The 25,103-nt window shown below is 36.7% G+C and overlaps 1 protein-coding gene across 3 annotated transcripts in view; it reads right to left on the bottom strand.

Moving 5' to 3' along the window:
• Positions 1 to 2,197: 2,197 nt before the first annotated feature.
• The window catches only part of LOC145982037 (uncharacterized), a 97,283-nt gene continuing 74,377 nt past the window's right edge, over positions 2,198 to 25,103 (bottom strand). For all 3 annotated transcript variants that reach the window (XM_083115611.1, XM_083115609.1, XM_083115612.1), the window contains 7 exons: positions 16,798 to 16,916; positions 13,829 to 14,024; positions 12,746 to 12,975; positions 11,359 to 11,475; positions 8,493 to 8,638; positions 5,521 to 5,664; positions 2,198 to 3,489 (listed from right to left, as the gene is read on the bottom strand). In XM_083115611.1, the coding sequence (XP_082971737.1) occupies positions 3,272 to 3,489; positions 5,521 to 5,664; positions 8,493 to 8,638; positions 11,359 to 11,475; positions 12,746 to 12,975; positions 13,829 to 14,024; positions 16,798 to 16,916 (1,170 nt within the window). In that variant the 3' untranslated portion in view covers positions 2,198 to 3,271. The remainder of the gene's footprint in view (positions 3,490 to 5,520; positions 5,665 to 8,492; positions 8,639 to 11,358; positions 11,476 to 12,745; positions 12,976 to 13,828; positions 14,025 to 16,797; positions 16,917 to 25,103) is intronic.

Genomic DNA, 25,103 nt, shown 5'->3' with positions numbered 1-25,103 from the left:
ACCCCTTTCTTTTCTGTCTTTGAAGCAGCAATTCGCAAATGGTTTTTCGTCTTTCAACGTCTCTTGTCTTTCAATTCATGTGAAACCCAATGTGACATCTTTTGAATCATTCCCATGGCTTTGAGGCGTTTGGAAACTGTTGTTTGATCAACGCCTAATGCTTCTGCAAGTTCTTCCTGCGTTTGACATGAATCCTGATCGAGCAATGCTCTCAATTCTTCGTCTTCAAATTTTTTTGGCTGTCCAGGTCGCTCTTGGTCTTGCAGGCCGAAATCACCACTTCTGACACGTTCGCTCAGCTAGCGCATCGTCATCATACACTTCCACCAAAATACGATGACTTTCGGTAGCACTTTTCTGCATGTTAAAGTAATGAAACAGAACACCCTGCAAAAACACTTTATCTGGCAAGAACTGCGCCATGTTCAGTTGACTACAAAATGTTGTTGTTGACACGTCAATCAACTGCCCTATACTACGAACGATGCACGCTGACAGGAGTTTTCAACGCATGTGTGGCTACACGGAACTGCGGGACGATACGCTCGTTACGCCATCTCTTGTCCAGGTGCACGAATTAATTTCTAGACCAAATAACTGTAAAAATTGCAACTCAAAAGGTTTACATTTATGGCAAAATGTATGTTCGCGATTCTACCACCACTCCTCTCCTAAACTATGAAATATAATTTTAAAAGTTTTCTTGCAAAATTGCGAACCGACGGATTATCTACAATGACTGATTTTAGTTCCTTATACTCTGAAAATGCATTGTAGACAATTTTGGGGAAAAAGAGAGCATGGTATAGAGCATGCTTGCAACATGAGGAAAATCAGTTTTTCATTCACCATCTTCAAACACATCGTTCAATTTCATTCACATGTAATACCATTGCAGTCTGTCAAGTTTTCTAGCTGCAGAAACATGTTACCATAGTCACTAAATAGAGGACTTGTCTTTCTTTGCCCATCCACCCCACCCATGCTCCTCCTAAATCGTGCATTATGTTTCGATAATTTTATTGTGAATTTACAGTGCAAGTAATGTCACAAATGTTCCTGAAAGTTTTACGCACAAGCTCGAAATTGTAGTCTCTAAAAAGGATTGAAAATGTCAAAAATGGCCAAAATATGAAAGTATATGTATGCATTGTATTTACTTGAGTACCACACACACACACGCGATATTTAAGATAAAAAGAAATTGTGGTAGATTATAAGAGGGCTAGACTTCTTGGGCAGAGAGCTCCTAACCACAAATAACATTTATCCTACATGGGCAAGCAACCCATTACGTTCAATCAATGCACTGAACTGGAGGGAGGGTGGGGTCACAAGTGCTGCCACATTTCAAAATTATAAGCTTTGTTCGCTCAATGTTTTATCTAAATATTTCAGACCTTTTCATTTTTTTGTTTCTTGGATGTAAGTTCGTATTATTTCTGTTAAAAGTCCATTTCTAGCATGATTTAAGAAAAATATCCTCTGAAAAAACCCACTGTGACTTGTTCCACATTAATTATTTTGAGTATTATAAGCTTGGCTAAGCTTTTGTTTTACAAGCTTTCTCAAAATGTTGACAATTCTAGAACCTTACAATTATTTAAAGCAATAATTTACAACATTTTCTGGAAAAACCCACAAAAACCCCACGTGGGGAAAACTGGGGCCTGGGCCAACCCTGGGCATCGGTGCAAGAAATGTGCCGTGGCTCACTTGGATTGGCCCGCTTCTGCCCAGTGCTGGTATCATGTGACAGACCAAGATTTAAATATAGCATGTGTTAATAAATGAAAAAAATGCTAACTCGTATTAGTTACCTGTGACTGTGACTGCCATGACAAGCCCATGGAATGCTTGGCATTCAAAATTGTAAATCATTATGATACATCCTTGTACAGTGGGCTCCATGAGTATTACCGTGCAAATTGTCTATCATCATGTTTGTGCACTTTATTTGACCCAATTTGAGCTTCAAGAATTAAAGGAATTCTCCAAACAAGCTGTTGACAACTTCTGCACCAGCATACATAAAAATCCATCACTTAAAACCACACAGGATGCAAGAGAAAAATTAATGAAAATAGTCATGGTCAATTTTCACAGTAATACTCATGGATCCCACTGTACATAGGTGCAGCCAACACCTTGCTCTATCAACCTATTCTTTAGCAATACAAAAGGAATGGCATATGCAGGAATAATTTATTAGTATGCACAAAAAAAAAAAGTTCAACGTAACCAAAACTTATAACAAACATTTGTTCCAGTTTACATTTACAGTTTTTAACAATGAGCAAACAAAATAATTGTTTTCAATATTAGAAACAATATCCTCAAGAGCTCTCATAGAAAAAAGTACCTCGAAATTTCTGTCGAAGCTCAGGTGCATTGAGCACACACCCCCCTCCCGTTGTATGATTTACAATAAACTCACTCCTGCTGTAATATTTAAAACACTTCCACCCACTCTGTAAACATTTAAAAATTTGTTTACATTCTTATTGGCTTTGAATTCTTACTATTTATTTCAAAGAATGTCCTAAACAGAACACGAAATAATGTCCCTGGGGAAAAAGTGGTGAAGATGTGTATGAATATGAAATCCTGCTTTTCAACTACTTTATTCAGTTTTTATGCTACTCAATTGTAAGACCAAGTGCTTTGCACAAACAACACATTCATAATTGAAACAATACTGCAAAAAGACATGTATATATATATATATATTATTTGTATATATTTGTAACACTAGGGTCAAATGTAACTGTTCTAAGCCTCCACCTAGAGCTTCAACTATAACAGTCACTGTTAGCATAAGCATTGTGGTCCAAGGAATGTAAACCTCAACACTCCCAAATAAGCCATATTGAATATCCTTCTGGACTCAAGCAACTGTCATGTTCATTGCAAATAACGAAATGGTAAAATGTTCCCAGTTGTAATGACTAGCTCTCGACTTCAAACAAGAAACTGGAAGGTTTTTTTCTACACAATATTCACCAAACACTGCCACACTTATTGTCTGGTTAACACAGACCCCTTACAACATTAAATGCACCATTCAAAATCTGACAAAATTACCAAAAGAAATTGTACTTTTGAAACTGCATGAATATTGGGTGCACTTTAAATAGTAAAAAAATAAGTTTTGACTTGTGGTTTCTTCCTTTTCAATCAAAAAGAACTATTTGTTCATTTTATGATATTATATACAGATATTCTTTACTCCTGTATCACATTCAAGCACACAACCTTTTCCTTCAACATGCTAATTGCATTGTGATGTTTCTTCTTGATTTAAGCCTTTACTTTCTTGTTCTCTTTTCTTCCGTTCAAATTCCTTTATCTCCTCTTCCCTTGCATCCTGTTCCACCGAAGAATCGAGATCTAATATTAGCTGGTCGATGTTAGGTTTTATGTCTGACCCAAATATCTTCTTATCGTCCAAGAAAAATTTGTCAGGAAATTCAAAGTCAAATGCTGGCCCTGTTAAGAAATAAACATTCATTAATTATATTTCTAGGATTGTTATTAGCACATGAATTACATAACATTTTTCAAGGGACCAATACATGTACATCCATGATCTTACAATATAGTAATGTTTTGTGCTATTCCCTTTCTTATGCAAATATGCAAGAACTATAGCGTTCATCAGCTGTGTGGTGATTTTTGCCACCAATTTATAACCAGCCCTTGTATATTGCAATGCTTAGCTCCAACTAAGCTGTAAGTTTTTGTCAACACATAACTTTTCTTTGTATATCTTACGACAATTTGCAACATAATTTCTATGATAGAGGCAAGTAACAAATTATTATTAAAATATTTTTTACTTTACATCACTTTTTTTCTCTCTTTAGGCGATGAAATATGATTAGATGAAGGAACACTCACTAAGAAAAGTCTGTGCAAGAACTCAAAAACCTGACACTTGGTGGCAAGACCATGAGTCTAGTACTCAATACACTCAGTCACACAAGTGACTATCTTGCATTGATGGAGAGCAAAGAAAAAAAAGACTGCAATTTTCCATCCCGTTAATAATAATAAGAGCTGTGTAGTTACCAAAAAATTACAAAACAACATATTACGATAGGAGCCACAGTTTGGCATGGTTCAATCTGTTTAAACCACAATTTTCACAACTTTTGAGTAAATTATACGAGGGACATACTGAAAGTAATGAGACACAATTTTTCAAAAACCAGAATCCATCAATACACGCAACACATGTGAGGAGGGACACTCACAATGAACGCCCATGCTCAAGCCAGGATTCGAACCTGGATACCCTGGCATTGCAGCACGCTGTGATAACCACTCTGCCACAAAGGTTGGCTAGTTATTCAAAATGGCTGACAGAGATGTTTTGTTTTGACAACGTGCTGTGATTGAATTCCTTGTTAAAGATGGAATTCCTGCTGCTGAAATTCAGAATAGACTTCAGCGTGCGTATAGAGATGTATGCATGGGTGCTAGCAGTGTTAGAAGATGGGTAAAACATTTTAAAGATGTAAACACGAGCATCAAAGATCAGCTTTGGAGCCCATGGAATGCAACATGGAAAGAGTTGACACCATTAAATAAGACAGACGGGTCACTGTGAATACAATTGCAGTAATACTTGATACAGGACACAAAGCAGTGCAGAATATGATTGCAAGGTTAGGTATTCGAAAAATTTGTTGTCGCGGGGTCCCATGTTTAGTAACGGCAGACCACAAAGTGCAGCCAAAAACACCGCTCAAGAACTTCTACAGAGATATCGCAATGAAGGCCTCACCCTCCCTACAGTCCTGACATTGCACCCTTCGACTATCATGTTGGGTTTTCTGAAGGAACAGTTACGAGGGCAACACTACAGACAACAGAGACATACAGAAAGCAGTGTGTCAGTGTCTGCAAGCAGTTCGAACAGAGTTCTACCATAAGGGTCTTTTCAATCATCCGGAAAGGTGGAAGAATGCATGCAAAGAAAAGGAGTCTTTGTTGAAAAGTCTGTAGTATCATGTGTGTTTTTCTTTAATAAAACCAAAACGAGGTTAATGAAAAATGTTGCTCATTACTCTCAGAATGCCCCTCTTAATACATCTTCATATAGCTAGTTGAGCCAAAATAAAAATTAGTTGTATTTTGCAACTTGCTTCTACTAATTTTGAGTCTACATATGCAGCTTAATTTTCAAAGTTAAAATCCATTGGAGTCACTTAGTTACAAACATTAATTAAGGAGGCTGATAAACCATTATTGTTCTAGAAAGAATATGAGGCCTCCCTAATGGTGTAGTGGTAATGTCATTGCCTTTAAGCAAGGTATCCCGGTCTCAATACCCAGTGCAGGCATATAGCGGTTCAGATCTCATTTTAAGCTGTAGGTCTGGTCCCAATTAGCCTTCTTTGCATAAAAGTGGACTTACAAAGAAATCGAAGAATATCTGTTACTAGTATTAGCACAAACTCCATATCTGTCCATCCCTACCAAAACAATTACATGAACCTTAATTAATAAACTCACCTTGCTTCTGATAGAAGAGAATATATGCATTACTGTAATCCTCTTCTTGGGGCCTCTGCTTCGTTACTGCTTCATCATTGAAATAGTGCCACTCTGCAGTTCTGGGATTCTTTGAATATGCTGTGTAATGTCCAGCAGAGGCACCTGTTGGGAAAAACACATAATGATTCAATAGATACTACTAATAGTTTTCATTAATACAGTAATAACGGCTACAACGACAAAAGTGGAACCTCGATTTTACGTTTTCCAGGGGACCAAGTTGAAAAAACTTAAAATGCGGGAAAATGTACAATTGAGGAAACTTTTGTAACACCTTGCTATGTTGCAACTGTCAAGATTGAATGTATAATGCAAGAAAATGTAAAATCGGGTTTCCACTGAACACACTAATGCCAGTTGAGTTTCATCACTTGGTATGGTACTGATCGTAGTTCTCTTGTGGTTAGGATTCGAATTTGCAATCTTATAAAAATACTTGTTTTATGCTATTTATTACTGATTTTTAAACAAATATATTACATCCTATTTAACATCTGTTACAATGGAATCAAATTTCTAACACTTCATTAACTGAGCAGTTTTCTGACAATAGACCTGTGGCCTGAGCCAGCAAGTCATTTGAAAATTCACCTCCTTTCGAAAAACCACTGATATTCCAAATTCTGAAAAAATAACATTTATCTAGAATTTCTTCAAGAGCATTCAAGTTGTGTTTTTTGCTTTCACTATTGTCTAGGTATTTGTGATAGAAAAGTCTTATGGAACCACAAAACTAGCACAAACAGTGGTTTCTTGAAAGGGGAGGAATTTTCAAAACAACTTTGCTGCCACATACAAAAAAATGTGGGAAAGCATTCAATATTTGTGGTAATGTAGTAAATCTTGTGATCAGATTGTGACCACATAAACATAATATACCACCCTGAAGACAGAGAGAGAACAAGTCTTAAACTTTGGTACATGTAAAAAAACCAAGTATAATGGTTAGTCCAAGTATTTCATCAGGGTAAAAAATATATTAAATCTCAAACCAAATGTCTTTCGATTTTCTTCTAATTTCTGCTTTTGTCTGAAGTAACAACTTGAAAGAGGAGAATATTTACCACTTAGGCAGAGTAACCATTATAAATTACTAGTCACATTTAATTAATTTGGTTTATTTTACTTTACTTTTCTGCCACTTTTGGCTAATTGTGAGGATGAGTGATGATATGATGGAACTGATGAAGGGACACTCACAAAGAACGCCCATGCTCAAGCCAGGATTCGAACCTGGAAACCCTGGCATTGCAGCATGCTGTGATAACAACTATGCCATAGAGGTCGGCTAGTTACATTTGAAGTAACACAAAATACAAGAAACATATCTCAGCTGGGCTGATAAGTTACTTTGGCGGCAAATTTAATCAGTTTGGTCCAGGTATACTGTGATTTTTTTCACAATGTAGATTTTTTAAAACTAAACAAAAGACAGCTATTTTAAAATTCTGATTTTTTTAACTTAGTAAATCTATTCAAATTTTAGTTCTACTCGGGTAGATTGACAAAGTAATGTTACAATGCAATACTAAGGAGGTTATAAGGTTCAATTATCAATATTCGGATTCAATCTTAATCAGGGCTCGAAAAATTTTCTTCAAAGCTACGCAGCAGCTCTGAAAATCAGGTGCCAAGAAACCACCTACTAGCAATTGTGCATACTACAGTGTGTTTCAAAAGGCACGCAACCCAAACTTTGAAAATATATATCATGGAAACTGAAAGAGATATTTACACCTGGTTTTCTTCACTAAATTGATCATGTAGGCTATCACTGGGTTAATAAATTTATGTTAGCATTTATCCAAATAAAAGAAATTACATTATTTGAAAAAACATTGTTAATTTGCTGAAAACATCTGAGAATTGATTTTCAACAATAAATACCAACTCTTAACAATTTGTGGGATAATTTGTTGGTGATTGACTAGTCGTAAAACAGTTGCTTCATGAGGTACAGCAGAAGCAGAATATTTTTTTTTGAAAACTTCTTGCACATGAGTGTAAGAATTAGTAGTATCATAAAATACTCTTCAGCAAAGCACAAGCGCTGCTCCAATGTATACGCCATCCTGAAGTAAAATAAACAGGCACAGTGAGCAAAGAGAATTCAGGATAACCAGGGGCAGTCTAGGATTCTCTCAAGAGTTCAATTTCGGCACAAAATCTTGATTTATTATTTTTCATGTAAAGGTATGGCCAATATTTCGACCTGCTAGTGTTGCCATCTACAGAGATATCTCCCAAAAATGTAACTTTTTCACATAAATTTGTCAGTCAAAAATCCATTAAATGTTGCACATGACCAATATTGGTCGTAAATGACAGATTGACATGGCATCAGACATTTAATTATGACACCCGTCGAAAATTTCTTATATATTTTTCTCATTCAGAAGTGCATTTCTGGAAAAATGTTAACGCTGCCTTTTGCCAGTTATTAATTTATATAATTTTCTGTGTGGCGTAAACTGATAATTTTTAGCATTGAAAATATCTCAATGGATGAGGCTTTATAATGCAGAAAACCCGGTGTAAATATCTCTTACGGTTTTCATGATATACATTTTCAAAATTTGCGTTGTGAGACTTTTGAAACATTATGTATAAGAAGCTGAGCATCACGATATTCAAAACATCGCTAAATCATTTGAGAAAGCAGGAAATGGGTGGAAAGAGTAAAAAATTGTTACTGATTCTATGGAATGTTCACAACGTTGATAAAAAAAAATGCTAACTGTACTGCAATTTGAACTTAGAATCTTCAAAATTTTGTACATATTACAGCAAAAGATCACAGTCGCCAGGTTGAAATTTTTAGTCGCCATGGCGACTGGGATTTTTCGAGCCTTGATCTTAATACAAAATTAACCAAGAGCAATAACTCACTTACTAGCAAGGAAGAATAAGCATAAAATACAAGAACCTACCTCCAAAATGACAGACACAAGCATACAAATTGTATGGATGGGAGGATCCTGAGTGAAGATATGATGGTAAGGTTACATTTAGTCCTGAGATCGGGAACTTCACTTTGTTATCTAACTTGGTACTTAGGCACTCATGGAAAACAAATCTATAAGGGAAAGAAAATATTTCCTTTATTGTAGCTACATTTGATCATATTACATTGCTCAGTTGTACACAATAAAAAAAAAAGCTAAATCTATTCATGTGCACATGAAAAATGAACCATTAACACTGTGGATGTAAGTTTATTTACTATAGTTTAGCAGATATTAATCTTTGGTATCAGTTAATACTAGATGCTATTTTTTTTTTGGGATCCAGAAATCTCACAGTGTCTACATTTTTTGCACGAGTATTGTGGTAAAATGAATTCCTAAACACTGCTATTTTAATATTATACTTATCTCATACATGTGTGAATTTATGGTTATTTTGAAACAAACTGCTAGATTGATGCGATACAGTTCAAACGAAATACCTATACTGATTAATAATTCCCTCTGGGGTTTCGAAAATTTATAGTACAAGAATGCAAAAAGGTGCACATCAGCACAAAAAGATTATCTCCAAGTTTGCACTCGTAAAGGGCACATCAAGTAATTGTAGATTTAGCTGCTAGGTGGCAGTATAATGCAAACATGGCTTGCACAGATGAACACAAAACATTCTGCATCTTAGAATTTAATAAATGTGAGTCTGTTGTGATGGTGAAACTGAGATTTCGTACGAAATATCCAACAGCAGTACCTGCAAAAAAGACAATTCGTGCATGGTACAAGAAGAGTGACTGCCTGTGCGATGCAAAACGAACAGGTCGGGCAGGACCGTTGGCTGAGACTGTAAACCTTGCATGAGAATCATTTGCCAGGAGCCCTAAGAAGTCAACATGTCACACAAGTCGTGAATTGGTGCTGAGTTTCCAAGATCACAAAGAAGCAAGAAGAAGATGGTTTTGCTGAGAAAATTTAGTAACGAGTGCACGTTTCATCTGTCTGGAAAGGTGAACCGTCACAATGTATGTATGGGGCATGGAAAACCCCCATGTAATGATGCAACATATGCTTGATTCCTCTAAAGTGAATGTGTTTTGTGCAGTTTCATCAAAACTGCATGGGCCATTTTTCTTTGTGGAGCCAAATGTTACAGATATAGTGTACCTAGACGTGCTGCAACAGTGGCCAATGCCACAATTACAGAAAAGACTTCATTCTTCAACAAGATGAGGCTCCCCCACATTTCCATGAGGGCATCTGTGCTTACCTTACAACTCAGCTTAAAGAATGCTGAACTTCCTGGTCATTGGATTGGACGTGCATCTCTTCTGTGTTCACCTGACATAACCCCATGTAATTTTTTCTTATAAAGTTACATCAAAGATCGGGTGTGTGTGCCCCTTTGCCACATGATTTATCACAACTGCAAGAAAGGATAATGCATGCAGTCACTGGTATTGATCGTGATATGTTGGGACGTGTGTGTGGCAGGAACTTCATTTCAGGATTGATGTCTGCTACGTCACCAGGAGTGCATATATCGAGCACCTGTAAGGTATGCACCAAACTTCAAGAGATTCTCTATACACTGATATGCACCTTTTTGCTGTATAAGTTATAGTTCTTGTACTATAAACATTCAAAACCTCAGAGGGAATTAAGAATCACCCTGTACATTAACACTTACATCTGCATTTTTAAGTATACAAGGTGTAACAATTTAATTTCCAGATAGGCAGCAGCACATCAAATCAATGCAAGAAACTAAGATCTTGTCACCCACCAACTCAGATTTCGATGAAATTTGGTATACACCCTTCCTTTATGGTTGAAAGAAACCCCCTACATTTCTTTTCACTCTATCTTAAACGGTTTTCATTTTACAGCATTTTGAAATGTCATTAAATCAGTGTTGTCTGTCACCCTTGACATAAGATACCCTTGCTTACATTTTATTTCTTTTCTCCTTAACCAATGATCAGATCTCAAAGTATACAGTTTAAAGTGAAATTCAATTCCAAACCCGAATGATTATCGACTGATACCCTGTTTAATGACATGTCCTAGAATACACGTTGGGTGAAAACAGATCGCAAGTTGCGAGTTTCCTTTTTACGCTGGATTACAATCCAAGTCAAGGAAGGAGTTTGGATGAATGAAGTTGGCTGAAGCAAAGAAAACGTGACTTTTTTTTACGATGTATTGTACACAGCTGAACCAGAACGAAATTTACAGCCCCGCCTTTTTTTTGTCTGGTGCCTAGAGAGGTTGTGTTGTTTCTCCTGAGAGATCTAATCTTACCAGTTAATCTTGTAAGAGACAATGCTCCAGTAGACCCATATAAAATCCAACATTCATTCTGCCTGATTATCTCCCAACTTTTGCTGGTGCCAGTCTGACTGGTGTCAAGATTCTTAGAGTTTCGCTTGCAATAAGCGAAAGATTGTTTCCTTTCCATAGGTCTTAGTGCAAACGGGTTTCTCATGAACTAGAATTGTGAAAAATTTCCTGGAAAAGCAACGACTGTGCACAATTGAAAGAAAGTAACATTATTTTAAATCCTTTTTTGTGAAAACGTTTTCATGTTCTATTTTCCTTCTCACAACATGCATCCTGTGCATAACAGGTTGTATAACTACCAGGATAAATGGTGTTACCACCTCCTAGGCATCTTTGTGTCCGTTTGAGCTCCGTTTAAGCTGAAAATTGGTGCTAATTCCAATAACGACCCTTTTCCCGGGAACTGTGAAAGGTCGTTGTATCGAGAGTTGACTGTATTGTCATATATTCTTGTTAACAGCAAAAGCATTTACATTATTATTTTTCTTCTTACCTCTTTAGATATACTATGAGAAAATCTGGATACCTCCACACAGATAATGTTTTGGTTGCACACTGGTTGCGCTGGCAGACAGGACAGTACCATGGATTGTGTTCATCCAAGGTTTCACTATGAAATAAGAACAATGAAAACATCAAACAAGTAATAACTAAAAAAACTCTTGGCATTTTATTTACTATCCCAACACAGGAAACTTGCCACCAACTTCGAATTCTACACACAAGGATGATTTAAAAAAAAGTGATTACATGCTCATAACTGTCTACTTACTTGTCGAGATGGACCTAATGGAAATGTGTATCACTGCCCTAAGGCCTGCACTATGTCTTCATAGAGGATATTGTAGCTTCCGAAGCTAGTCATAGTTGCAAGAGCTCATGTGCAGATTATGGGGGGGAGGGGGGTTCTTTAGCACTCATCAATACCACCAGTCAACCAGTTGCCCTGCTAAAGACCAGTTGCCCTGCTAAAGACAACTGGAGTTGTGGTGCAACACAATCGGATCTCTCTCCAGAAGCGTTGGTCATTCCCAACAAATATCTGATTGAAGGTGTTTCTCCAGTAAATTGCTGTAATACTAACTGTTCACAGTAACGCCCTTTGGTACTGTGTTACAAAGAAATTTGACTTTGTAGTCGAAATAAACAAGAAACATCACTTCAATGTTGCTGGGTTCTTGTCGGAAATTTTGCTGTCTTTGCAAATCAATATGGCAAACCACTTAACCTATGTTGGATATTGAAGTGCCTCATCACCACAAGGTTGCACAAGTTCTCTATGACACTTAAGAGCAGTTCTTTCACATGCAACTACTTGAATTTTGATGAATGCAATTTCTTCTTCTCATGAGAATATTGTTTTAGAGCACACCACTCAATACAGGTACAGTCAACCCAGTGCTGCCATCGCGTCAATATGTGAAACTACAACATGACACATGTAGAGGCAGGAATAAAGCCATTATCTGAATCTACGATTGATTGTTGCTATCAGCGACACACAATTGGACATATTGCTTAATCACTTTCTTTAAAAATGATCCTCGTAGTTGCACATTGCATTGGCTTTGAATCTACTTGAGCTTAACCACAATAATTCAAGAATATACATATTCACATGTATTGAATTCAGCCAATATCACCAATAGCAACTGCAGAGTCCAAATATATAGTAATTATATTAAAATGTGCAATTGATACTGATTCTGCAATAATTGTGCAGTAAAACTGAATTGTATGATCAAATTATGATTATCTCATATGTGAACTTTGAATATGTTTTGGGAAGGAAGAGATTCATTTATAATCTACTGCTAGGAAGGAAGAGATTAATTTATAATCTACTGCATATTCTCTATACACACACATATATCGCTTACCTTTCGCTGAATGCCTGAAGGCAATCATACAGTGTAAGAGGATCCTGTTTACGCTTCCCTCTCATGCTCCCGTGCTCAATACTGACAGCTGCCTTCTCTAGATCTATTTGGGTTGCATCACTAAATCTCACAGCTAGTGTGTCTCCAGTTTGCAGCACCACTTCTCCCTCCATCGGGACTCTGCAACCTCTACAGTGGACCGTGTACATGCAGCGAGAGCAGTGGTAACCCTATGTAAAAAATGAAAATCCTTAAGAAATAAAAATTGTACACATGCAATGCATTAATCTAAAATTTGTATGGGACTGGCCTTGGAGATATCAAAATCGAACATGTTAATGTCAGTATGAGAATTAGCAAGTGGAAAAAAAAAAAAAAAAACATAATTTGTAATCACACACACATTCCCAGATTTTACATTTAAACTGTAGGTTTAGTACCAATTAGTCTATCATTGCATAAAGTGGACTAAAAATAAACTTCATATGATTTAGAAGCCTATAGGAATTGAGGAAAGAATGATGTTAGGTTGGTAAAATGGTATAAAACAGCAACTGACTGGATACAACTTCCTGATGTCGAGGGTGTTTTTAATCATTTTACACAATGAAACATTCTCAATCCCTGATGAAAACACAGGTGGGTTTGAAATTTAATTTTTTTTTTTACTACATGTCTGGACAATAGTCTTTCATTCTTACAATGCTGACCAAAAGTGGTTTGAGGTTTTTAACATATGTACCACACAACACTTCCTTCATTTTATTGGAGTTTGCAGAACACAACACATAGTTGGACATACACTTTCAACTGTTGGAAGTAATCTTCATGAGTTGAGTTTGATAGCTTTTTTCCATTTTTCTTTATTTTATAGAAACTAACCCGAAATCAGCCAAGGCTTAGGATCCTCATTGTTACTCATCTGATAAAAACTGTTAAAAGGTAAAGGAGGTACACATTTAATAGCTAAGAGAGTATAACATTTTATATGCAACAGACCAACACAATTCAGTTGTCAATGGTGATTTGACAGATTAAAAACATTTTATACTGAAATTTAGTAATCATTACATATATACACACCTGGCCATCCACAAAGAGTATAGAATATGCAGCAATATATGGGACAACATTTTCCACTGCTTCATACAGATCCTGAGCTTTCAGTCGACTAGGTAGTTTCAACAAATTTGGATGTCCAAAGAGTTGCATTGCTTTCTTGTTGTTATTTCCATCCCCTTCAGTGTCTAATCTGAACACTAATGGGACATTGAGTATCCTGAAGACAAGAACATAATTAATGCTAAAATCAAAGTTTATTATATTGTTTGGTATTTAACAATTCCAGCAGAATACATCTAATGTTAAATAGTAAATTCATTAGTAAAAGTTAAAGCTATCTCTTCTCCACTCCTGTGGTGCATTCTTCAATTGTTCAATCCTATAAAGTGTGCCACTTTATACGAATAGGAGTGTACATAAGGAGTGGGCCTCACCAATAGAATAGAGTTAATGTTTTAATCCTTGATGGAAGCAGACTGCCTAGTGGTCTGGATCACACATTAAACTGTAGGTCCAATCCCAAATAACCTATCTGACGATGAAGGGGATTTTGGACAAACTTGGGCACATAAAGAGTGTAGAGGGAAGGCTGCAAATCTCAGCCATACTGGAGATGGTGTGATCAGCACCATCTTCCACTTTAAAATATTATCATGGTTATATATGTAAAACAATTAGAAAGCATGGGCTAAGAAATTATTAGATTCATGATATTGTTTACGTTGAGATCAAGTTAAAAGCATATCAACCCAATGTAAATGGATTTGAGGCTGACTGAACAACCTCAGAGCCAGCCAATTTATGCTGGACAATGTCAGAAAAATTCCTAACCTGGATCAAATTCCCGTAAAGTGTCTGCGAAAATTCATCACTTCATGTTAGGAAAATTCCTTGTGGTTGCACGTTGTTTACTTTTATCAGACAAAATTTTACACCTTAAAAAAATTCTGTGATTCAAGCAAATTCACTTTCCCACATAAGATTGCACTGTTACGTCTAGTATTTGGTAATATAAGAGATCAATGAATGAAAAGTCTCTAATCACTGCTGGAGGTGAAGTCAGGCTGGCTCAGTAGTTTAGTTCAAAACTCAATAGAATGAGTTGGGTTCATATATTGACCAAGCCTACACATATTTTGCTAAGTTTCTACAAAATTTGCTGGCTAAGCCTAAAACCTTCAAAGACACTTCAACAAGCATCATGCTGATACTACAGGGTGATTCTCTCGCTAACAACCCAAAGATTGCTCAATAACTTTTTAAAAATTATTCTATTGATATAAAATAAGTCCAATTTAAATTTATAATGCACATTAAGTTATTCCTTTCTTTCTATGTCACTTGTCTGTCTCTTTTGGTTCATTGCAATGAGAATGAATGATGAATCTGATGATGGGATGAAAATAATGATACCGTATTTACGAGTGTATAATGTGCGTGTATGTATAATGCACACCCTGGTTTTTGATGGGGAAAGTGAAAAAAAAGTTTATCTCGTGTATATTGCGCAGTATAATCGAGGTTCAAGAAATGGCTTTCTTAGTTGTAGGTCGTAAAGCTGTTGCTATGCCAATCAAGAGCTAGTGACCTCATACCTATTCAATGGGTCACCTGTTGCTATGTGGACCAAGAGGAGAGTATCCTCTTGCGTAAACAGTTAGTCACCAACCCAAGCCACCTCCCCCCCTGTCCCTCCACTGTGTTTAGCATCCCAAAGCTTTCACTCTTTAACCTCCTTATTTATTCTGTAATAGTAGAAAGGGAGATCAAAATTAAGTTATGGATTTGCAGTACTCAGGAAGTTATTTTCTGTCATTTCTCACCCAACAAATACCGCTGATACACATAACATGTGACAGGAGGTGCAAGCTTCCATTCTACCAGAAAGAGACTGCTTTTCTTGGTGTCACAGAACATTACATTACAAAGTGGAAAATGGCCTTTTAAACTTTTATGTGTGGTTTTGCTCATTTTCTCGCTTTATTTTTTTTTTCAAATAAACTTCAAGATATGTACTTTTTCCATGACTAATGTAACATTTATAATATGCCCATTCAGGACCCTTAAACTAGCAGTTAGCAGAACAAGATTTCTTTCATTAAGGCATTTACACAATCCATATTGGTCAGTAATACATTCTAATTATCATTCTCTTTCTGCTTATCTTTTCTTTCATCCAAAGTACCACAAAAATCAGAACCTTCCTTCATTTTGTGATGAGTTTATTTCAACTGCATTCACATTAGTGTTGCCATCTTCAATGGAATACTGTTGCCATATTCAGAAACTACAGAATTCAAGCTTTACAACAATATGTAACATGATAGGATTCCCTAAACATGAAAAGAAATATTCCGTGCATAATATGCACCAAAGTTTTTGGGTGCAAACATTTGGGAAAAAAAGTGTGCATTATACATGAATAAATACAGTATATACGTTAATGTCTTACCCAGGATTTGAACTTGGGACCATTGGCTTCATAGTAGGGATGGGACAGGTTTATCGGTATCGGCTGATACAGGCATATCAGTGTATTAGTTTATTGGTAAAATTACCAATTACATTACCGATCCAATATATCTATAAATATCTTATAATTTAGTGCAAAATTCTGCTAAACTGTTATAATTTTTGTGGATAATTTCCATGTCCTACTTTTTAAAAAATTTAAATTCCAAATATGCAACTTTTGAACTGCATTCACCTCAAAAAACACACTTATTAAGAAGGTCAATCATCCATTCATGTTCTTCAAGGACTATTTGGAATTTTATATCGGGTAGGTAGAATATCGGTACTTTATCAGTATTGGCCAAAATTTCATATCAGCCCATAGTATATTACTGTGACCAGTAAGCTTGCCTAAGTTAACAGTTAAAAGGGAGAAAAAAAAGCAGCAATAATGATGATCACAAACTCACCTAATCAATTACAAATCTCTTGTACACAAGTAGAAGTTACATTTGTTACAAGATTGGTCAACTTACCTGATTTTTGGTTTAAATTCACCCAGCTTGTCTAGCGGAACAAATTCTTCATCTGGGTTCACTACGACAGCACAAACTGGACAAGTCATTTTGTCACTTCCATAGTGCCTACACGAGACCTACAAAAAAATTATTATTATTATTACTATTTCCGAATATGGAAATACTAGGATGCTTCAGCTATAAGCATAAGTAATATACAGGGCTCAGAAATGGAGTTTCTTTTACTAAGGCAAAACACATTGCAGTAACCTGGTAACATACATTTATAGAGGAGGAGGGGAGTGTGATCCATTCAGGTACTTAACAGAATATTTGTAAATTTAAGTTGGCACTTTATCCATAGTAGGATATTTTTTCATTTCCCCAGCATAAAGTAACATAATACTGATGCTAAACACAAATATTATAAATCGTACAATAGGAATTAATCAAACTGTATTATACGCAATTGCCTTAGTATCTCATGTATATTTTCCTTCTACACACACACACACACACACCACAAAGGAAACATACTGGAGGTAGTCATCAGCATTATTCTCAGACAGTCTTTACCTTCACTTAATTAGAGGCTGGGTTGGCCACCGTGGCGGAGTGGTTAGCACACCGCATTATGACACCAGGGGTTCCGGGTTCGAATCCCAGCGTTGTTTGTGAGTGTCCATTCATCAGTTTATCATATCATCATTCATTCTCATCTTCGCAATTTAGGCAAAAGTGGCACAAAAGCAAAGTAAAATAAAGCAACTCAATCAATTAGAGGTTGGATAAACCCCAGAGCTACAACAATGTTGGAAAATTCTCACCTGAGTCTCCCACACGGTGGTCAGATGCCTTACTGACTGGAACACTATGGACATATAAATATATATCAAGTGTTTGGAAGTAACTTGTCACTTGTAATGCAGTTACAAGTAAGTTACTTTCTTGAGTGATTCTAACTGTAACTAGCTACTTTTAAAAGTACGTAGCTGTAACTACAATAAAAGTAATACTATCAACAGGTATTGTAACAGTTAATTTATGACAAATGAGAACTGGTAACGTGGGAGAAGAACTGGCAACCATGTTTCCAATTATGTCTTCTCTGCATGCTAAGGTGAATGGATTTTCATAGAATCACCTCAGGCAAGGAACCTAGTTTGAATTTAGTACATCCACACTTCTGAAGACTTTTGTGTTTTGAGTGGTTTTCTGCATTCATTTGGAATGTGATATAATTGAAGACAAAGAAACACGAAAAGTGCAATTCATGTCACCACATGCAATAACATGGCCAGCATAGGAATGAATTTTTGAATGAAAATCATTCATGCAAAGTTGACTCATAATTCCATCATTTTTATTTGTTGAGGTCTTACGTATGAGAAACAAATAAAATCACGGAAGTCTTCATATATTATTTACTTTATTACAATTAATGATAATTGCTTGTGTGCAATTTGATTGCAAGAAAATTTTCAGCAGAAACTAAATGTAAAAGTAACTTGAAAGAGTTATGTTTCTAATATCAGGAAAGAAGTAGGGTTAACAGATTTTAAACCTCAATTAATTCTTGTAAGGTGGGAAGGTACTAAATTTGCTATATATATATAATTTTAACTTAGTTTGTGATGCAATGAGGAAATGACTATATTTAAAAAATGGTAACCAATGTGAATGTTTTTTCTACTGTCTTACTGGTTTCTTGCTGCAACAGAGATATTGCACTAAAGTGAAAGTTCCAAAACATGCTTCTAGACATGAAACCAATATGGCCAATTTGGAAGACACCAGTTTTCTTGTAGATTAGGCACACACAGGAGATGAACTACTTAAAAAAAAAACCTGTGTGTGCCTAATCTACAATAATTAACATGTCTATGCTGGGAGGAACCAGGCAATGTCGAAGTCTACTGTGTTTCAAAGGCAGCAGATCCCATTGCAGTAGCACTGGCAGAGATGATTCCAAGCAGGTAAAACAGCGATAGTGAAAAATCAGGCGAGGCCAGGCCGACTCGGTAGCTCAGTGGTTAGAGAAATGGCACGGTATGCCAGAGACCCAGGTTCGAATCCTGGTCGAGCCTGCATTTTTCGCAGAAAAAAAAATTTGCATTGCTTTCTGCCACTTTTGGCAAATTGCAATGATGAGGATGAGTAATGATTAGACCTCGGATTTTTAGGTTCTAAAAAGTGTGCGTTTAGGTTCCTAAAATAGGCTCTAAAAATCCCTAAAATAGGTCCTAAAACTCTTAAGTTAGGCTCGAAAAATCCTGAAGTAGGTTAAAAAAAAATTTTAAACAGTTCAAAATTCCTGAAAAATACTGATTAGGTATGGTCACCGGCAATGAAAATGGGACACCTATATCCTGAAATACGCACTATGTTGCATAACGTTATGTGTGTTGCCTAACCCTACAGCGATGGCAGAACTTACCATTGGACATTTGCTATAAAAATCCCCTCCACCGTATAGTTAGGCAACAATCGTTTTTCATGTTATCCACAGTCAAACTCTGCAATTTTCTCTGTGAGGATCATTTTAGATGCTAAAAATAATCTTTCAACATAAGCATAGTCAGTGGTGCAAACTTCAAGGCTGAAATGTTAATTTGTAAGGCGTGAATGCCACAAAGCACCAAAGTGACGCAAAAGTTAGCAGGACCATGCAGATCAGAAGTTTGTACAGGCAACAGTGGCACCAGACATTTGAGCTTTGATAAACCACCATGGACTTGGAGGAAGGGAAATTGATAGAATGTACGTTTCCAACATGTTCGTCATTGAATTTTTTCATCACCAAACAAAGCAAATGCCTCTGTGCGACATAAAAATACTGTAAAACCTTTAAAAATATATAAAAACCTAAAACAAAGGCTTGATTTACTCGCATAAATCTAAAATAGGTTCTAACAAGCAAAATATTTTTTTAGGCACTATAAAACTTTATCAGTTGTTGGTTTTTTTAAAGAAACGCTGACATAACTTATTTCTTACATACCTGTAAAGCAAAAAAATAGGTTTAAAACCTAAAATTCAAGGTCTAGTAATGATTACATGAAATTAGTGAAAGGACACTCACAAAGAATGCCTATTTCCAGGCTGGGACTAGAACTTCATTGAAAGTTGACCACTTAATGGCACCAAGCTGGGAAGAAATCACAGATACCTTGTACAGGGGTTAAGGAGGAGAGAAGCGAGGATATTTGGAGTATAACCATTTCAGTGTGAAAGAAGAACTGATGTTGTCGGAAAAGATTGATCTGTTGATGTGCAAGTGCTACCTGTATACAGGGTGTCCCAGAAATAGGTGGCATAACTTCAGGAGCATGTTCCTTAAATGTAAACAATGAAAAAGTTTATATGAATATAGGTCCGGAACTGTTTGGTTTCCGAGTTATAGGCTGTCATAACATATGCTCACTGGAATTTGTCTATCTTCCACAGGTGGTTTCCTATAACACAACCAGCTATTTGATGAGTGGTACATGCTGAGTGGGCCTTGTTGAGACCATGTACACCAATCAGGAACGAGCAGATATGCACTTCATGTATGGTTTGGCAGATGGCAATGCTGTAGAGGCCCGTCGTTTGTACCATGAAAGGTACCCACACCGAACATGCCCACATAGAAAAACATTTGAGAGTATCCATCGCCGCCTGTGTGAATTTGGCAATTTTGCACCTCATGTTGTTGAAAGAGGACAACCTCGATCTAAGACTCCTGTGCAAGAAAAGGAGATTCTGGATATTGTGACTGCAACTCCTGAAATCAGCACACGAAGGTTAACAATGCAAGTGGATATTCCTCATTCCACTATCTGGAGAACAACAGTTGTATCCCTACCATCTGCAACGTGTACAGGCATTATATCATCAGCAGATTACCCTGCGCATGTCGTGTTCTGCCAATGGTTTTTACAACAATGTGCTACATCTCCTAACTTTCCTGGCCATCTTCGGTGTGGGTACTTTTCGTCGTACAAACGACGGGCCTCTACAGCATTGCCATCTGCCAAACCATACATGGAGTGCATATCTGCTCATTCCTGATTGGTGTACATGGTCTCAACAAGGCCCACTCAGCATGTACCACTCATCAAATAGCTGGTTGTGTTACAGGAAACCACATGTGGAAGATAGACAAATTCCATTGAGCACCTGTTATGACAGCCTATAACTCCGAAACCAAACATTTCCGGACCTATATTCATATAAACTTTTTTCATTTTACATTTAAGGAACATGCTCCTGAAGTTATGCCACCTATTTCTGGGACACCCTGTATAAACTTTTAACATGTCCAAAATCTGGATACATGGAATCTCGGGCTAGCAGAACAAAATCCGTCACAATAATCTGATTCTCACCATAAAGGATACAGAATTAGTAAAAACTAAACATGCTGACCAAGGCAGTAATTTATTTTATTAAAAAACATAAACTAACGTAACGTTTCAACCTTCTAGCAAGGTCTTCTTCAGACTCTGTATCAAGTACAAAAGTAACCAGATACAACAAGAAGGGTAATATATATATACACAAACATTACTCCCTCCAGACTATTTAGAAAGTTGTTTGGAACTTTCTAGCAGATGACTTTCACTTTCCAACTTTACTTTCACCTAAAAGGCTAAACACTTCCATATAGAATGTGGTTGGACTTTTTAATCTCACGCTCTTTTCCCTTCATTTTTCTTCCTTCTCCTCTCCTCTTTTTCTCTTGTCCTTTCCACTCTTTCCAACATCTTCTTCCATTCTTTGTTTAACTTCAGTCCCCCATTCCAGTTCATTGTGTCTTCTTCGCCTTTCTTCTCTATTTCCTTGGCTTCCTTCCATTTTCTCACTAGCATTCTCTTCTCCCTTCCTATCAGCTTAGCCTCATCCCACTCTATGTCATGTCCTGTTTCTCTCGTGTGTTTAAATATTGCATTTCTCTCTCTCTTAAGTCGTACATCATCCCTATGTTGTTTCAACCTGTCTTTCAGCCTTTTTTTCGTTTCTCCTATGTACACACTCTGACATTCTTTACATTTTACTTCGTAGATAATCCCTTCTTCTTCCTCTTCTCTGTTTTCCTTTTTCTTGTTAGCATTCCTCGCTATTCCTAAGATGCTTCTTCCTCCCTTCCTGTAAGTTTTAATTCCTGCTTTCCTAAGCACTTTGCATATCTTTTCTGTGGTCTTCCCCAAACCTTCTCTCCTCTTTTTCTTTCTCTTCCAATTCTCCCCTGCCCGTTTTCTTACTTCTTCTGTTTATGTCCAGTCTATCCTGCTTCTCATAGCCATTCTTTTCCAGCTGTTTCCATAGGCTATTTATTTTGCCTTCTTTTTCACATTCTTTCATGCATATTTTCTTGATTCTGTCCTCCATATTCACAGTTTTTCATAATCATGGAAACAAGGCTTAATGGAGTTATAATACAGAATTAGTGTATGGCTGTGCAGGATGGAGTATAAATAACAAAAAAATCAGTTACTCTTTTCCACCACTATGTGCTACAAACAGTGTGTTTTGGAAATTTTTATAGATAAACTCATCCACATTTTGCAATTTCTTTGCACAATCAAAACGAACGAAGAAAATTCATTATTTTGTTTTGTTACTGGTTAATGTTGGAATTCTAATAAAATGGTGAATATAGTCTTATATTAACAATTGCAGCAAAATGCCCACTGGGGACAGTTGCAAGACCACTGTGCAAGGGACAGAGGATAACTTATTTTTCCTAGAAAAGATACATTGAAAAATGTGCTGTTGTCTCGTACCAGCTCAACTCGTCCATCTCAAGAGAAAGCTTTCCAGCACCCATTAGTACCCAGCATGGTTCAACAGGGAGGTTGTCAGTCAATGACCACCAAAGTCTACTGTAATGTGAGCATGGGTGTTAGAAGCAGGGGCTGACAGGGTATACTGGAACAGGATAAATCATAACTTGCTAATATTGTTGGAAATGATAATAGTGTGTTCAAATTTTGAATGACATTGCATGAAAATATATGCATCCAAGTTGAAAGATGTGTCTCATACTTTAGTGGTTCCTTGGTAATATGACAACTTTTATAGGAAATATTTATTGATATGGGTCACTATTTTTGAACAAACACCTAAAAAGTGTTGGTTTCACACAGTATGTAACAAGTGTGTAACAAGCTAAGAATATACAAATACTACGCAAACTTTGAACATGAGCATGAATGAACTCTGGGATGGTACTTTTTTTTCTTCCCCCCCCCCCCCCCACCCCAAACGAGTGATGCATGGGACCTCAAAAATTTTAAATGAGAAAAGGATTTGAGTGTCATCTTGTTTGATAGGTCTAATTTCAAACAATTTCAATGAGGAATATAGTTTGGTATTAGTAACAAAGTTTTAATAGACCAAAAAAACCTACATCATGTTTACTTGGATATGAACTTCTTAAGAAATTAAGATAAATGTACAAAGCAAGTTTTCATTTTTAACATTATAGTCAATTGGTTGTTCCCTTATCTCCCTTAATAGAACAAATAATCTTTTTCCAATGTCTGCCCTTTTCCTAGGGTATCGAGTCTCTTAGCATATGATCCATGAGCTGGTAACACACACAGTTTATTCACATGTAAGAAAAACAACCAAAGTTATTAATCTCTCACTTTCATATATTCATTCAATAAATTTACCCACATGAATATTTTGTAAAATGTGTCTAGCTCATATAAGCCAGTCAATAAGGAAAAATCAGGGAAAGCTGGAACAAATTTTACTATTTTCATAAATGGGTTCTGAACAACATACTAATTTTGCACCCCTCTACCACCATGGGTTTGGCCGCCATCTTGGAAAAATGGCGCCCAAAATCAGTTTCTTGCAAATATCTCGCTTGGAAAGCAGTTTATAGCAAAAGAAGTTATGACAAAAATAATGTACATAAAATTCTCTACAAAAAATGTTCTGTGCATTTTTCTTCTAGGATGCGCCGTTTGCATGCTAGCTGAGCGAGAAAGTTTACGTTTTTTTTCACGCCCAGTTTTGCAAGTGCGGAACTCACGAAACATATTTTCCATGATGTTCTGTAGTATTTATCTTCTATAAAACTGTACTTATTGCATTTGTTCTATCTTACAGAATGTCATTTATGAGTTCACTTGTTTTTATCATTGCATGCAGTTCTTTATGTTAGCTGTGTGCAGGAGATAATATGTTTGGTCTCAAAGAGAAGATAACTCCAAAGGAGCATGTTGACTTTGTCCAAAAAGGTTGCGTCACAATAAAACACCATTGTAATCAACGGGTCCCAGGTTCGATACCTGTTGGAGACACATTGCACAGTGGTTCGGATCCCACTTTAAACTGTAGGTCCAGTCCCGATTCACCTTACTGTACATCAACTGGACTTAAAACAATTCAAACCATAATAAAATGATCAGTCGGATACAACGACTGAGCAGTGATGCGCTCCATTAAGAGTTGTGGGGGATGGCAGAGCAGTGACCCCACTCAATGCTAAGTGGATTTTTGGCATGCTCATTAGTTTCCAGATAAAATAGATGAGCAACTTGTCGATGCACGAAAGTCTCGTATATCAAGGGATAAGCAAGACTTTCACTTCTTTTGTCAGAGGCCTCCCCGATGGCGCAGTGATAGTGTCGTCTCCTTGTAATCAAGGGGTCTCAGGTTCGATACCTGGTGGAGGCACGTATTGGTTCGGATCCCACTTTAAACAGTAGGTTCAGTCCTGATTTGCCTTACTGTGCATAACGTGGACTTACACTCAATCAATCTTTTGTCAGTGATTCTCATCTCACCCACCATTCCTTATTTTGATGGCATAAAGTCAATGATTACGGAAGCAACAGGGATTAAGAAAACAAATCCTTCTGATGCTTATAATGTTGGAATGTCTTAATGTTGAGTATCGTTGGTAAAAATTTGGCAAATGTCAAATTTGAACAAAATAAGAGAGTTAATCACTGAAGCAGTCACTTCTGAAGTGAAAATCAGATGTGTTGTATCCAGTTGATCCAGAGTTTTATTTAATAAATTATTTTAAAAATCACAAGACCAATTCAGAGAAAACTTTAAGTACAAACTTGCCCCATACCAGTTATAGCTGATGAAGTAGGGATGTGGACAACCAAGAAGCCTTCTCTTAATGATCCTCTTTGTACCACTCTCTGAAAGTATCACAACAAAGAAACTGCACCAGCAGAGATTCTTTGCATTATACCCTGTCCAGCAAAGGGACTTGTAGCTGTAGTGCACACTCCTGTAAGCTGTTAGTAGCTGCAGTCGTTTTCCCTCCACCATGCAATTATGTTCCCTTTCACGTGTTCATTGGTCGA

Source organism: Lepisma saccharinum, chromosome 30 (genome assembly GCF_977018435.1).
Source record: "Lepisma saccharinum chromosome 30, izLepSacc3.1, whole genome shotgun sequence".
NCBI lineage: Eukaryota > Metazoa > Arthropoda > Insecta > Zygentoma > Lepismatidae > Lepisma > Lepisma saccharinum.
This window is presented reverse-complemented; position numbering and strand designations above follow the sequence as displayed.